Source organism: Giraffa tippelskirchi, chromosome 10 (genome assembly GCF_054371585.1).
Source record: "Giraffa tippelskirchi isolate mGirTip1 chromosome 10, T2T-mGirTip1v1.2.pri, whole genome shotgun sequence".
Classification (NCBI taxonomy): Eukaryota; Metazoa; Chordata; class Mammalia; order Artiodactyla; family Giraffidae; genus Giraffa; species Giraffa tippelskirchi.
This window is the reverse complement of record NC_137284.1, coordinates 29,091,999-29,107,668: the sequence shown is the minus strand read 5'-3', so window position 1 is coordinate 29,107,668 and position 15,670 is coordinate 29,091,999. Positions and strand designations below refer to the sequence as shown.

At 37.8% G+C, this 15,670-nt stretch overlaps 1 protein-coding gene across 30 annotated transcripts in view; it reads left to right on the top strand.

The window, feature by feature from the left end:
• PAK1 (p21 (RAC1) activated kinase 1) overlaps window positions 1-15,670 on the top strand; it is a 276,797-nt gene that overhangs the window by 184,106 nt on the left and 77,021 nt on the right. For 17 of the 30 annotated variants that reach the window (XR_014067789.1, XR_014067788.1, XM_081537531.1 and 14 more), the window contains one exon: window positions 5,274-5,484. The exons of 1 other annotated variant lie outside the window; for it this stretch is intronic. Coding sequence is in view for 27 of the 29 variants with exons in the window: in XM_081537531.1 (XP_081393657.1) it covers window positions 5,295-5,484 (190 nt within the window). In the remaining 2 variants the exon portion in view is untranslated. Of the gene's footprint in view, window positions 1-5,030; window positions 5,165-5,273; window positions 5,485-15,670 lie in introns of all 30 variants that reach the window. 12 more of the 30 variants (XM_081537524.1, XM_081537533.1, XM_081537505.1 and 9 more) reach the window with 2 other exon arrangements.

The following is a 15,670-nucleotide window of genomic DNA, read 5'->3' as shown; positions in this document are numbered from 1 at the left end:
CCAGCCTAAACGTGTTTATATATTTCTATATTTGCCACTGGCTAGATTTGACTGATCTAAATGTAAATCAGAAGTAGCATAGTTCAGGTCAGTGAAGGTACGGAGGGGCTAGAATTACCTCAAGTATAGTTGGAAAATTCTTTGGCAGCGTGTCTGAAGACTTGGGTTCCAGTCCTCACCTTTAAATTTCTATGTAGTCTTAGGCAATTTCTTTGTGCTTTTTAGACCTCTGTAGTCTTACCTGTTATGTAAGGGGATCAGATTAGATGACCTTTAAGATTTTTTCTGGGTTTGATATTATGGGTAACTTAAAATCTTTGATTATCTTGATTGTGTATTATACTAGTGGCTGTGGAATCCAGATGTGATAAAGTAGAAAGAAGTGGTCATTGGTGAGCACATTCCTCTGAATCCCTGTCTGGTTTTATTTAGTATGTAAAGTACCTTGCATATAGTGGCTACTTGAAAAGTGTTTTCTTTCCCTTTTTTCTACTTCAGCACTGTATCTTGCTTTTTATAGCACGCTTGAGCTTCCCAGGTGGCGCAGTGGTAAAGAATCTGCCTGCCAATGCTGGAGATGCAGGAGACGCAGGTTCGATCCCTGGGATGGGAAGATCCCCTGGAGTAGAAGATGACAACCCACTTCGATATTCTTGCCTGGAAAATTCCACTGACAGCAGAGCCTGGCGGGCTACAGTCCCTGGGGTCATAAAGTCAGACACAACTGACCATGCATGTATACGTTTTTATATGCTTTTTACAGAAAAAGAGACATAAATCACTTCCCCTCCTTGGTTGCCTCTTGACCCATATCTGTCTTGAGACTGCTCAAGGGAAACAACAGTTTGCAGCTCATAGGTGTAGAGGCTTCTATTAGAACTATAGCTAGTGAAAAGCAGAGCCAGGACTTAAATTTCATCTGATTTTTAACTCCAGTCATCTTTTTACTCTATCACCCTGCCAGTGGCCCTTTTGAAACCTCACAGTGATCCTGCATTTATTGTAGAGTCATTCAGTTGGTTAATAATTAATACGTCAGTATAATTAGTTGCTTATAAATTATTAGGCTCCCTGAGGCTCTGGAGCATTGGTAAAACATGGTCGTTCTGCTTTTCTCTCTGTCTGTCATCTATGATAGATAAGTGATGCTATCTGAACTCTCATTCTTAATGTTGGCCTTGGGCTTAGCTTTATCCTGCAGCTTGTCAGAAGACATTGGCTTGTCATCCTTCCAAATCTTTGACCTGCAGAGATTGCTAGAAGATTTATGATATATTTGGTCATGATATTCAAGAGTCAAGTGTAATTCTTTTTCCTCTCAGGATTGAAATTTTGGACTTGTTTTGCTATAAACAAAGTTTACGATAGTGTAGGTTATGATTACTGTGCTAGGTTCTGATGTTCTGATTATTAAAGTGTTCTGATTATTGTGCTAGGTATAGATGAACAAAATGACCTGTGAGTGGATCTATGAAGTGTAATGAGAGTAAAGACTTGTGGAGAAGCCACAGGAAAGGACTGGTTGGAGGGCTGCAGAGAAACTGTAAAGTAGTATAGAAATACTAAGTCCAAGTAAGTTCAAAGGGAACGTTCAAGAAGGCACAAACTCGTATTCTGTGAGTATTGTTGAAAGTACTGGCAATGTTTAGCATTGAGAAAATAGATTTTGGGGGAGTCTTGAGAGATGATTTCAGGTACCTAAATTTCTGTCTGAGTAAGAGGCTATAGGCCTTTCTGAGTTGCCCTGAGATAGGATTTAGGAGTAATAGGTGCAAGTAGTGTTTGTTCATTTGTTGTTATTTTATTTGGTCACTTGTTTGTTCACTTGTTCACTACATCTTTACTGATTACCTGTTCTGTGCCAGGACTGGTATTGGGGATTGTGAAATGACTGAAGTTTGTTCTTGAGTTTATAATCTTAAGTCTGCCAGGGATGAGAATTGTAGGGAGAGGTAAATGTATAAACAGATAATTGCAATTCAGTGTGAGAAGATAATAACTTAATATAAATGAAAACTCTCTAAATGAGATCACTGAAGATAGAATAGGCTAACTTGTGAGACTGTAGATTTCTTATCACTGGAGGTTTTCAAGTATGGGCTAGATGACGTGGGCTGAAATTCTGTACAAAGGATTCAAATGTTGTACTCCAACAATAGATTTTAGGTTTTAATAATTGAGAATATTTTGGAAAATGGAGATCTACCATCAAGAGTTTTCCAAACACAGTGGAAGAACTGAAAAATGAAGAAAAGCGTTATCAGAAAGATTGAAGCTTTTCTTGGCATGTTCCTAGGCTGTGATCCTGAAAAGGAGTTATATTCAATGAAGCTTTTGGCTGAAGGACTTAAGAGGTAAAGAAGGGCCTGCTGAGGGTATCAGGTGGCTGCAGGGAGTGTAATTTTGGAACTGGCAGTTTGGAGTGGGAAGGTACACTTGAGAACTGAGCTGGTAGAAATTCTCTTTGGGGGAGCTGAGGGACTTGTGTTGGGGTTTAAGAGGGAAAATGAAGGCAGATCTGCATAAAACTGGAAGAAATGGATAAAAAGTGTACCACCCAGAGAGTTGCTCTAGATTAATAAGATTGTCCTTGCTACTTGATTTCTTTTGTTCAAAAAGAGAAGTAAGGAGCAGTTGGTTTGCCAGAGGTAGGTCAGGATGAATTATATAAATAGATTTATACAGTTTGAATTGGGCCTTAAAAGATGAGTAAAGTTTTCATCAGTCAGAAGTGAGAGAAATCATCGACAAGAAGCATTAGGTGGTGGGAAGTGGGATGGGGCAAGAGGAGGGTAAGAGACTACTTGACAAATTCAAGAGAACAGAGATTTCTGAAGTGTAATTTGACTGTGAGCTGTGTTCAGGTATGGTGGCTTAGTTTGTGAGGCAGTTCATTATCAGACTGTGAAGGACCTTAAAATTTCATCTGTACTGAACTCCTTAAGGCAAGTTGTATATCTCTGTCAAACTTTTGATTAATAAAAATATTTATTGAATCCATTGTGAGTCAGATATTAGACTCTTCTGGATTGCAAAGGTGACAAAATCGTGCCTGACCTTTGGGTATCATTCTGGCTCCTGGTGAAGATAATTATAACATAATAGTAAAAATAAAGGTGATAACCTGGAAATATACCCATTGTCTTGGGAGTCCAGAGGAGGGGAACTTAAATTCTTGAAGATAAGAACATTTCAAAAGGGCTTCTTAGAAGAAATAGCAGTTGAAGGATGAGTGAATTTGAGGATAGGAAAGTTGGCATTCTAAGCAGAGGGAACAGCATGTGCAAAGGAATGAAAGTGTGAAAGCTGCAGTATATTTAAAGAAGTTAGAGAAGTTGAGTATGGCTAGAATGTAAGGGAAATTAGAGGGAGTGGTAGTGGTGGGGAATGAAGCTTATGGGTAGAACTGGTTAAATAATGGAAGGGCCTTCAAAAGCAAGCTAAGGAACTTTAGCTTTTATTTCAAAATGTTACTGAAGGTTTTTGAGTAGACTGTGGGTGTTTTAAGGTCATTGATGACATGTGGAGAAAGGATTGGGGAAAAAATGAATGTGAGGGATCATTTAGCTCTGCATTTGTTAGAAAAGGTTAAAAAGACTACTATAGATTTTGTCCATTTGTTGTTGTTGTTCAGTCTCTAAGTTGTGTCAGATCTTTGCGACCCCATGGAGTGCAGCACACCAGGATTCCCTGTCCTTCACTGTCTCCTGAAGTATGCTCAGGTTCATGTCCATCGAGTTGGTTATCTAACCATTTCATCCTTTATCGCCCTCTTGTCCTCCTGCCCTTAATCTTTCCCAGCATCAAGGTATTTTCCAGTGAGTTGGCTCTTCTCATCAGGTGGCCAGAGTATTGGAGGTTCAGCTTCTGCATCAGTCCTTCTGATAAATATTCAGGGTTGATTTCCTTCAGGATTGACTGGTTTGATCTCTTCACAGTCCAAAGGACTCTCAAGAGTCTTCTCCAGTACCGCAATTCATCAATTTTGTCCATAGCATTGAAGTAATTGACTTCTAAAGTAGTGGTATTCAATTCTGGCAGTCATTGGGATCACTAAGTTTTAAAATTATAAAATTTTGGCCTTAATTATGGCCAGCTATACTAAATCAGAATTTATGGGGGTCAAACAAATACATCTGTATTTCTGAAAAGTTCTTGGTGATTTTATGCTTTTTTTTTTTTAAATAATTAGAAACTGTAGTTTCTAAAGCACTGTTGTATTTGACTCTAAGAAGCATACATTCTAAGTAATCATGGTTAAAGATACAATTTCCATTGTAGCATGGAAGAATAATGAAAAACTTCATTAACTCTGGATATATTTATATCTATTGTCAAGCCTACTTATTTAAGGTAATAACATCTGTCTTCATTAAAACTGTTGATTCCATGTGATGGGGATTTTTCCCCCTTTCTTTTAGATTTTATTCCTTCTATTTCTCAGAAGCATTAGAAATTGCCTGTAAATTCAGTGCTGTAAAGGATAAGATGGTTATGCATTGATCATCATATATTTAGAACAAGGTCAAATTTTAGTGGAAGAAGATCCTGGAGAGATGATGATAAAGGTCATGGGTCAGCAAACTTCCTGTAAAGGACCATATAGCACATATTTTAGATTTGTGAACAACTGAAATATTTTAGGTCTGTTACAGCTACTCAGCTTTGCCATTGGAACATGAAAGAAGCCATAGAAAATATGTACATGAATGAATGTGACAGTGTTTCAGTAAAACCATTTACAAAGCCAGCAGTATTACTGACCTTTGGTATAGTGATACAGTTCCTACCAGAGAAGGCATGATTTTTCTAAGGCAAGGAAATTAAGGCTTGGCAGAGAACTCACTATGTGGAATTTTTGTTGGCACTTTTATTTAATCTTCATGTGAATGTATAAATGGAAACCAAGTGATTAAGGAATTTCTCTAAAGCCTGTATGTAGCACATGGATTCATACTCAGTTTAGCTAGGCCAAATTTCTGCCTTTTAAACCACATGATTGTGGTTTTTTGTACTTTCAAATGTCTTAGATAGGAGAATGAAGAGAAAAGCAAGAACCTCGTGAATTTTCAGCAATGCTTAGCCCTGAGTAGGTATTCCATCTTTGAGTATGGTGAACTAAATAAGAAAGCAGTAGTCATGGAATGCAGTAGAAGGGCTTGAGGTGAGTCCTGGAGGAAGGGTTGTAAAATTTGGATTTTTCTAAAATTTCCAAAATGTATTTCCTTTTGCTCAAAAAGAATTAAGACGTATGTTCTTTTTTCTGATTCCAGTAGCTGCTGCTGGTGGTGACGATGTCAAATAACGGCCTAGACATTCAAGACAAACCTCCAGCCCCTCCGATGAGAAACACCAGCACTATGATTGGAGCTGGCAGCAAAGATGCTGGAACCCTAAACCACGGTTCCAAACCTCTGCCGCCAAACCCAGAGGAAAAGAAAAAAAAGGACCGATTTTACCGAGCCATCTTACCTGGAGATAAAAGTACAGTATTTCATTTCTTTCTCATCATTTGTATACTTCAAATTTTTTTTTTTGTAACCTGAATAAAATATTTGTTGCTTCTTTCACCTAATTTTCTTTTAATCCCTTTTTTTCTCATTAAATAGTTTCTTTGTCTTTTTTCCTGAAATGACTGAAGTCAAATAGAAAATAGACCCATTTTTATACTCTATTAATTATATCTGAGCAAAATTTTAGGAAAATAATTATGCTATTGCTAGTACTTAGGCAATCTGAATTTACTTACTTTTTAAGTTCATAACTGTTTATGACCTCACAAAATGTAAGAAATATTGGAATGTCTTCATTTGGAAATTTTTTTTCCCCAAACTAGTTTCATTTGGAAGGTCTTCTTTCCAGATTTTTTGATTGCCTCTTCTTTAGTCATATGTCCTAGACTTAAACCCAGATTTAGGGATTAAACATCAGTAAGAAAGACAAGTAATAGCTGAGGAAAAAAAGTAGGCCTTGGCATGACTTCGCTAAGAAGAGTGCTAGGGAATTCCCTGATTCCCTGACAGTCCAGTGGTTAAGGCTTGACACTTTCACTGGAGGCCTGGGTTCAATCCCAGGTCAGGAAACTAAGATCCCACAAACCATGTAGTGAAGCCAGGGCTCATTTCCTCTTTATGAATAAAGCTTATAGAATAATCAGGATTTTAACAGTGTATTTAATGCAGTCACTGATATCCTGTGAATAAGATAATGAAATAGAGGGTTGGATGTCCATATGGACACCCAAATATGTAAGTGGCTGTTGAAATGAGGTAAAGTTCTCAGCCATGTTTGCAGGGCTTTGTTCTTATGGCATGCTGAAAAAATTGCCCTTTTGTCTGCAAATAGTTATGAGCTGCTCACTTAGGTAGCCCTGGTTCAAATCCTGGATTCATCACTTAATAGTTCTCTAACCTTAAGTATGTCAGTTAACTCCTTTGACTTTTAGTTTCCTGTGTCTAGGAAAGGTTGGGATTTAAAATTTTTGTGCTTCATCAAGAAAGTGAAAAGATAACCCACAAAGTGGGAGAAAAAATTCCCAAATCATATATCCGATAAGGAACTTATTTAAAAAATACATAAACAGTTACCCGTATGACCTAGAAATGAAAAATTATGTCAACACAAAAACTTATACATGAATATTTCTAGAAGCATTATTAATAAAGCCAAAAAGCTGGAGCAGCTCAAATATTCATTGAGGATGAATGGGTAAATAAAATGTTGCTTATCTATACAAAGAAATAATATTTGGTAACAAAGAAGTGAAGCCCTGATCCATACTACAAGATGGGTGAACCTTGAAAACGGGTGAAAGAAACCAGTCCCAAAGGACCACATGTTATATAATTCTGTTTATATGAATTATTCAGACAAATACATAGACAAAAAGTAAAAGAGTGTTGCCTAGGGTTGTAGGAGTTGGTGAATGGGATTAGGGAATGATGGCTAAGAGGTGCGGGGTTTCTTTTTTTACTTTTTATTGGTATATGGTTGCTTTACAGTGTTGTGTTAGTTTCTGTTGTCCACAAAGTGAATCACCTAAAGGTATACATATATCCCCTCTTGTTTGGATTTCCTTCCCATATGGGTCACCACAGAGCAATGAGTAGAGTTCTCTGTGCTATACAGTAGGTTCTCAGGGGTTTCCTTTTGGGTAACGAGAATGTTCTAAAATTGAGTGTGGGGATGGTTCTCCAGCTCTGTGAACATATTGAGCCATTGAATTTTACACTCTGAGTGAATTTTATAGTATGTGAATTTTATTTCAGTAAAACTCTGTTTAAAAAAATAAAAAAAACAGCTGATAGAGGCATTTAGATATCATTGGGAACTGAGGGGATGACCTTATGTATTGAATGGGGAGGTAGAGATCTAGATATTATTATAGTCTTGGTTCTCTCATAAATTGACTGCCTGGTTTGGGTCAGTTATTGTATGTGAACTTAAGTGCCTTCATCTAAAATTTTACAGCCACACAGATAGAGGGACCACACTAGTGATACCAGTGGGGAGAAGGAAGAGGGAAGAGGGTTGTTATGTGATTATATGAAATCATGTGTGTGAAACCTTTGAAAATCATAACGTGCTATAGAATTTAAAGAATCTTTCATTCAATAAAAAGTAATTAAAAAATAAAAAATTGGTCAAACAAGTTGAAATACAGTCTCTTACAGTTTTGAAATCCTATAATTATATAAATGAGACATAAATATGAAGTTGGATCAGGTTGTATATTATGGGAAACAAAACTAGGCCATTGTGAAGTACTTTGATCAGCAATAAAGCTATAGATGCAGAGGTTCTTCTAGAAATCCTGTTGAGTAACCCTAGGCCAAATCTGGCCTGAAAATAAAACTCATAGCTCAAGATCAAAGCATAGAAGTTTTCTATAAATTCAAAGCATAGGGGTAGAAAGCATATAGTTATGAGAAGTTCTTGTGAAATGATCTAGTGGCCTCTTTTTCACTCCCTAGTTTTGGGTTTTCTATACATACCCTTGGAGAAGGCAATGGCACCCCACTGCAGTACTCTTGCCTGGAAAATCCCATGAACGGAGGAGCCTGGCGGGCTGCAGTCCATGGGGTCACTGAGTCGGACACGACTGAGTGACTCCACTTTCACTTTTCACTTTCATGCCCTGGAGAAGGAAATGGCAACCCACTCCAGTACTCTTGCCTGGAGAATCCCAGGGATGGGGGAGCCTGGTGGGCTGCCGTCTATGGGGTCGCACAGAGTCGGACACGACTGAAGCGACTTAGCAGCAGCAGCAGCAGCATACATACCCTAAGCACATAGGTTTTACTCCTTTGCTTTAATACTTTGCTGTGCTGTGCTTAGTCACTCAGTCTTGTTCAACTCTTTGTGACCCTTTGGACTGTAGCCCACCAGGTTCCTTTGTCCATGGGGATTCTCCAGGCCAGAATACTGGAGTGGATTGTCATGCCCTCCTCAAAGGGATCTTCCCAACCCAGGGATCGAATCCAGGTCTCCCGCATTGCAGTTGGATTCTTTACCGTCTCAGCCACCGGGAAGCCCTATTAGATAGCTGTGATTAATGCATACATCAAAATGAAATAAATGAGTTTTTTCCCTTTGTTTGGAAATTTTATTCAGCTTGATTTCATTCAGTCGATTGGCATTTGTTGACCTGCTGCTTTCTGCTAAACTTAGTCCTAGAAGGATACATAGCAATGTTGGCAGTCTTTGAAGTAGTATGCCCTTCATAAATTATTTGAGAATTTATACCTGCTACACAGAGTAATGAGCTAGAATTGAACTTAAGGAACCTGAATTGAGTCCTACCTCTAACATTTGTTAAATCTGTGATTTTTTTTTTTCTTTTTTTAGTTCTTTTACTTGTTTATTTTAATCCCTGTATCCTTAACTGTAAGGTGGGAATAATTATAATTCCCAGTCATCCCATATTATGAGTAGGCTATTGTCATTTCATGTAGTGGATGTAAAAGCATTTTCTAAACTGTAAAACACTACAGAAATAAGAATTTTTTTTTAAAGGGAAACCTCATTTCCTGTTTGATCTGGTATCTATAACAACTCATTTTCAGTTGGAGAGGCTAAAGCTTAGAGAATAAATTGATCAAGGTCTCACAGCTGGAAGGTGGCAGGAATGAATGTGAAACTAAATCTTTGTAAAGTATCTACCACGTCACAGAATACTATCTGTTAGTTGTTCCCATGACTCATTCATGGTTCTTTTTTGAAATACAGATGCTTGGGTCCTACCTATACTTTTGGAGCCAGAATTTCCATAGAGGAGCCTGGGAGACTATAGTCCATACAGTTGCAAAAAGTCGGACACAACTGAAGCGACTGAGCAGGCACACAGTCTTGGGCTCTAAGGGGATTTGGAGAAGAGAAAGAAGAGTTCTCTGTGAGCTGCATTAGTGGTTGAGACTTGAGCTGGCAGTGGGTAGAATGTCTGTAGTCATTACCTAATGCTGACCTCCAGCATGGCTTTATATGTGCCTGGAGGGATGCATAAATGATTGTGAGAAGCTGTAATTGAGGGCCTGTGGTAGGTGGCGTTGAGTTGCAGAGTTCCGTGTGGTAAAGTCTGGTTCCTGTGGTTAGGATCTGGAGCCTTTGGTTTATTCTAGGAAGTCCTTCAGCATTTAGTTTGGAATTTTTTTTCTGGCTGCATTTTCACAACCAAAGTGGAATTCTCCAAGCTTGGGAAGAGTTTAGCTAAGTTAATTTTAAAACTGGACTACATCAGTGTTTATCTCTCCAAGTTTGGAGTGTTTTACTGCCTTGAGCTCAGATTAGCTCAGCTGAACCCATGAGAGGGGCTTCTTAAAAATAAATCTTAAAAAAAAAAAAAGTCAATGATTTGTGCTGAAACTTGGATAGCTGTACTGCAACTTGGGATTTTGCAATGTCAGCCTTATTTCCTATGCTACCAGGAAGTCTAATGGAATTAGCCAAATATAGGGTTAATATTAATATTAGGATGGATGGGGTTGCAGACTTCTTTTTCCACTTTATTTCTGTAAGTCTGTGATCTCTGGTTTCATGAAATCAGGTGATTCGTTCTTTTTCCTCAGCCACAATTTCTCTGTCTTAATGAGTGGGTTGGTAAATCCTACTCTGACACTTTCCTTTATTAATGATAATTCATGTTTGTAAAGCTCTTTAGCTTTCCTAAAGCACATACATTCTCTTTATCTTAGTTGATCCTTAAAATAATAATAGTAATAAATGCGGAAATAACAAATAGTACTAACATAATAGTAATAAGCATAACATTTGTTGTTATTCAGTCCCTCAGTTGTGTCTGACTCTTTGCGACCCCATGGACTACAGCACACCAGGCTCCTCTGTCCTCCACTGTCTCCCAGAGTTTGCTCAGATTCATGTCCATTGAGTTGGTGATGCTGTCTAACATCTCATCTTCTGCTGCCCTCTTCTCCTTTTGCCTTCAATCTTTTCCATCATTGGGGTCTTTTTCAATGAGTCAGCTCTTTGCATCAGGTGGCCAAAGTATTGGAGCTTCAGCTTCAGTATCAGTCCATTCAATGAATATTCAGGGTTGATTTCCTTTAGGATTGACTAGTTTGATCTCCTTGCTGTCCAGGGAACTCTCAAGAGTCTTCTCCAGCACCACAATTTGAGACCATCAGTTCTTTGGCTCACTTATTATATTAGGAGCTTTGATGGTTGTGAAATATACCAGTTTTTCATGGAGATAAATATTTGACTTTGTAGACAGCAAACTGAGGTAACTCAGTTTAAATAACTTAACCAAGTCTAGTTAGGAGTGGCTAATCTGAGATTGTAGCTCTTCTCTATGATTCCAGGGACCTTTCCACTCTACAACTGTGATACTTTTGTGCTTAGAGAGTCAAGGACTTGCCCAAGGTCATATGACATATAGTTGCAGTGCATGGAGTTTGGCATTTGAAATATTGTCTCGACTTCTGGACTGGCTCTTTAATTTTTCTAAGTCCTCAGACACCAATGTACTATTTAAAGGCTCACATCCTATAGATGTTCAGACTAATGCCTTTGGTAGAACTGATTTGGTTAGTTCTTTTAACTCATTTTAAAACAAATTTGCATTTAATGACATCCATCCATATTCACTTAGTCTGCAATATAGGGAAGGCACAGTGCATGTAGAAGAAGCTATGTTGGAGTTCAGGCCCTTGAGGTTATCACCATTGACCACCCCTGACTTTGTGACCTTTGGTAAGTTGCTCTACCTTTCTTCATCTCAATTATCTAACCTGTAGTATGGGTACATAATAATATTTATCTCTTAGAGTTGTTGAATGGATTATTATTATTTTTCAAACATTTATTTATTTATTTGTCTGCATTGGATCTTAGTTGTGGCATGTGGGATCTAGTTCCCTGACCGGGGATGGGACCTGGGGCCTCTGCATTGGGAGCACAGAGTCTTAGCCACTGGACTACCAGGGAAGTCCCTGATTGGGTTATTAATACTAAAGATGCAAACTGAAGCTTTATTAACAGTTGGTAGTAATTTTGTAGCTATTATTGCTTGCTGTCATGGTTTTCTTTTGAAATCTGTGATGAACACCTAAAAGTTGTTTGAGATGTACAAAATAACAACTCTTAATGAGGTTCCTCCAAGAATGAATTGAAGAGTGGTCCTGGGAAAATACCTTTCTCTTCTTATATGTAGGCTGTATTTCCAGTTGGTTTAGACAGGGCTATTGGAGGGGGCCACATTAAAAAACTTTGTGCGCTGGGACTAAGCAGACCCAAGGAAAGGTTTCCCAAGAAGTTCTCAAGAGTTCTCTGTAATGTCAGAAGCAGAACTGTAAGCTCTGGACATAGGCCTAGATCTCTGGAACAAGTACTCAATATCTGAAGCTGAGGCCAAAATGGTCAGCCTCTTGAAACTACTAATCTCAGATATTCTTTATATGTTCAAGTGTTAAGTGATTTCATTTCCCAGGGGCTCCTTTCTATAGACTATTCATCCTGTGAACCACTCTCTTTCTTTGTTTCCATTACCAAGGTTCCTTTTGTATTTGATATTCTATGCCTGTGATGGGTATATTATGTGGCATATTAATAACATATCATAGAAATATATAAAAATATTAGATCTGGAAAACAAAAATCCAAGTAAAATATAAAAATTATGTAAGTGTTCTTCCCTACAATCTTTTAACTGACTAGATCAGGAGAAATTTAGGAACAGAAAGCAAATCTAAATCCTTGCAACATGTCCAGTGCATTCTAGCTATGAGTAAGACAGATGGACTTATGTCATAAATGAATGCTTAATTTGGGCCATAGCAAGCCCTTCCCTTTCACAAAGCATCTGCTTCTGGAAGGAAAATTGCCAAGTATAAAAATAGCTTAAACCCTAGCAGTTGGAATGTAGGCAAATGGTTCTCATTAAGATACTAAGGGAAGAACATTTGGAATCAGACCTGGGTTCAGATTCATCTCTTACTAGCTGTATAAGCTTAAGCAAATTATTTAACTGCTTTTAAGTTTCCTCATCTGTAAAATGACAGTAGTAATAATATATCCCATAGGATTGCGACAGTTAAGGGAAATATTCTAGTATCTTATATGTGGTTAGCTCTTATTTAATGTTATTTCTCCTCTTCGTAACAGAGGAAGTTTTCTTGATGCAGCTTGAAATTGTTTAGGGGCGGTAAAGTAGTAGAAAAGAGCCTTGGCTCTGAAGCCACATTTTTTAAAATTTAAATTACTTCTATAACTGTAGACAAGTCCATATTTCAGTTTTGTAGTCTTCAAGTAAAAATTGACTCTCAGATTGTGGTGATTATATGAGATGATATATATGAAGTACCTATTAAAACTGGGATGCTGTGTCAGGAAGAGATGTAGTTACAGGGCTTTGAGAGTGCTGATCTTTCTGTTTTCATAGACATTTGGAATGTAGGAGCTGAAAGGGCACTTAAGATCATCTAGTTCATTTTCTACATTTTTCATTGAGAAAGCTGACAACCTGGACTACATGGTGTAGTAGAGGCAAAACTGGCCTGGATTTTTTAGACCTTTTTTCTTCTCCTTCCCTAGCTCCCACCTCGGTCAAAAGATGCCTTTCTTTAGGGTTGTGTTGGTTCTGTTGGAGGCATTAGGACTTCAGAATATCTTTTGGCCAGTGTGTTGAGCTACCACAGAATAGGATTTTAAAACAGGATTGTGTACTTCAGGTCAGAGCTGGTAAAAATGAAACATAAAATCCTGCCCTGGAGAGAATTTGCATGTCTTAGGCAGATTGCTTAGATTCCTTGCCAGGTTGAGTTAGGTGTCTCATCATTTGTTCCTTTGTTCACTCAGTGTCTGAGCACCTGTTTTGTGCCTGGCTTTTGCTAGCTGTTGGGGATTCATGATAAGTTGGACATGATCCCTGCACTTAGAACTGAGTTTGCTTAGAAAAATAAACTCTGAAAGTAGGCAATAACTATCATGGATGTGGGAACAGAAGGGAAGGTGAACACTGCAGTGCAGAGATCAGAGAAGACTTTACAGAAGAGATGACCTTTAAGCTGAGATCTGACAAGGATAAAGGAAAGGGTTTGTGTGGTGGGGTGGCAAGGGAAAGGAAAGGGAAAGACAGGATTTACAGGCAAAGGGAGTAACTAGAGACAAAGAGGTGTGGAAGAGCACATTATGTGCTAATGGTGGACCATTACTACTGGTTCAGTGTATTTGGTGTAGACTTTATGAAACTTAAGTACAAGCATTCCTTGGAGATGCTGTGGGTTTAGTTCTGACTACCCCAATAGAGTGAGCATCACCGTAAAAGGAGTCATATGAGTTTTTCTGGTTTCCAAGTGAATATAAAAGTTATATTTACACTATACTGTGGTCTATTAAGTAGATACCTATTTTTAAATAAACAGTATACATACCTTAATTAAAAAATACTTTAATCACTAAAATATGTTAACCATCATCTGGTAATGCAAGGTTGCCACAAATTGTCAATTTGTAAAAAGTACTTAGTTACTGTGAAGTATAGTAACTCCAAGCATAGTAAAACAAGGTTTTCCTGTAGTGGGAGATTAAGTAGAGGGTATAAGTCTGTAGAGCAGAGTTCTCAAAATCTTTATAAAAATTTTATTTTTTATAGTAGTTTTAGGTTCACAGCAGTACTGAGTGGAAAGTACACAGATTTCCTGTAAACACTCTGCCCCCACACATGCACATCTAACCTCACTACTAACATCTTGTCCTTGGGTGGTACATTTGTTACAATAGATGAACTTACATCAACACATCATATTCACTTTACATCCATATTTTACATGAGACTTCACTGTTGGTGTTGTGAATCTGTGAGTTGAACAAATATATATATGTATATGTATACATACACACAAATATCCACTATTCCAATATCATGCAAAATATTTTCATCACCCTAAAATTTCTCTGTGCTCTGGTAACTCATCCTTCCTTCCCTTCTCATCTCTGGCAACCACTGATGCTTATACTGTCTCCATAGTTTTGCCTTTTCAGATGTCAGATAGTTGGAATCATGTAGTATGTAGTCTTTTCACATTGGTTTCTTTCACCTAGTAGTATGTATTTAAGGTTCCTCATTATCTTTTCATGGCTTGATAGCTCATTTCTTCTTAGTGCTGAAAAATATTCCATTTTCTGGATGTATCACAGTTTATCCATTCACCTACCGAAGGACACCTTGGTTGCTTCCAAGTTTTGGCAATTATGAATAAAGCTGCTGCAGACATCCATGTGCAAGTTTTTGTGTGAATAAGTTGTCAGCTCCTTTGGGTAAATAACGGAGGAGCACGAATGCTGGATTGTATGATAAGTGTATGTTTAATTTTTTGAGAAACTGCCAACCTGTCTTCCAAAGTGACTGAACCATTTTGCATTCCCAGTTCTAATGAATGAAAATTCTTGTTATTCCATATTCTTGTTAACATTTGTTGTTGTCAGTTTTGGATTTTGGCATTCCAATAGGTGTGTAGGGGGTTTTATTGTTTTAATCTTCAGTTCCCTAATGAAATATGATGTTGAGTATCTCTTCTGTCTGTATATCTTCTTTGGTGAGGTGTCTGTTCATGTCTTTTGCCTATGCTGTTAAACAGTTTGTTTTCTTATTGAATTGTGTATGTGTGAAATTATAGTTTTTATTGGGTTGGCCAAAAATTCATTTGCATTTTTCTATAAGATGGTGAGGAAGCCTGAATGAAAATTTTTTCCAACCCAATATTTTATTAAAAAGTTTTTTTATTGGGGTTGGTTAATAATGCTGTGTTAGTTTTAGGTATATAGCAAAATGAATCTGACATACATATACCCACTCTTTTTTGAATTCTTTTCCCATGTAGGCCATTACTGAGTATTGAGTAGAGTTCCTTGTGCTATACTGTAGGTCCTCATTATCTATTTTATTTATAGTAGGAGTGACAGAATACAAAGGCTTTGGGGCTGGGAGCCTGAAGACCTCAGTCCTGGCCCCAGATCTGCTGCTAACTTGCTCTGTACCTTGGAAAGGGTACTTAACTTCTTGAAACTTCTGGTTTCTTCTGTCAAATGGGCACCAGTATCACTATCCTACTTGTTACACAATTGCATTGAGGCTCCAATGGACTAGGTCTAGCTAATACCAAGACCTGAAATTCTTTTTAGTTGGGAGAGGTTTATGTTAGTTTGCTAGAGCTGC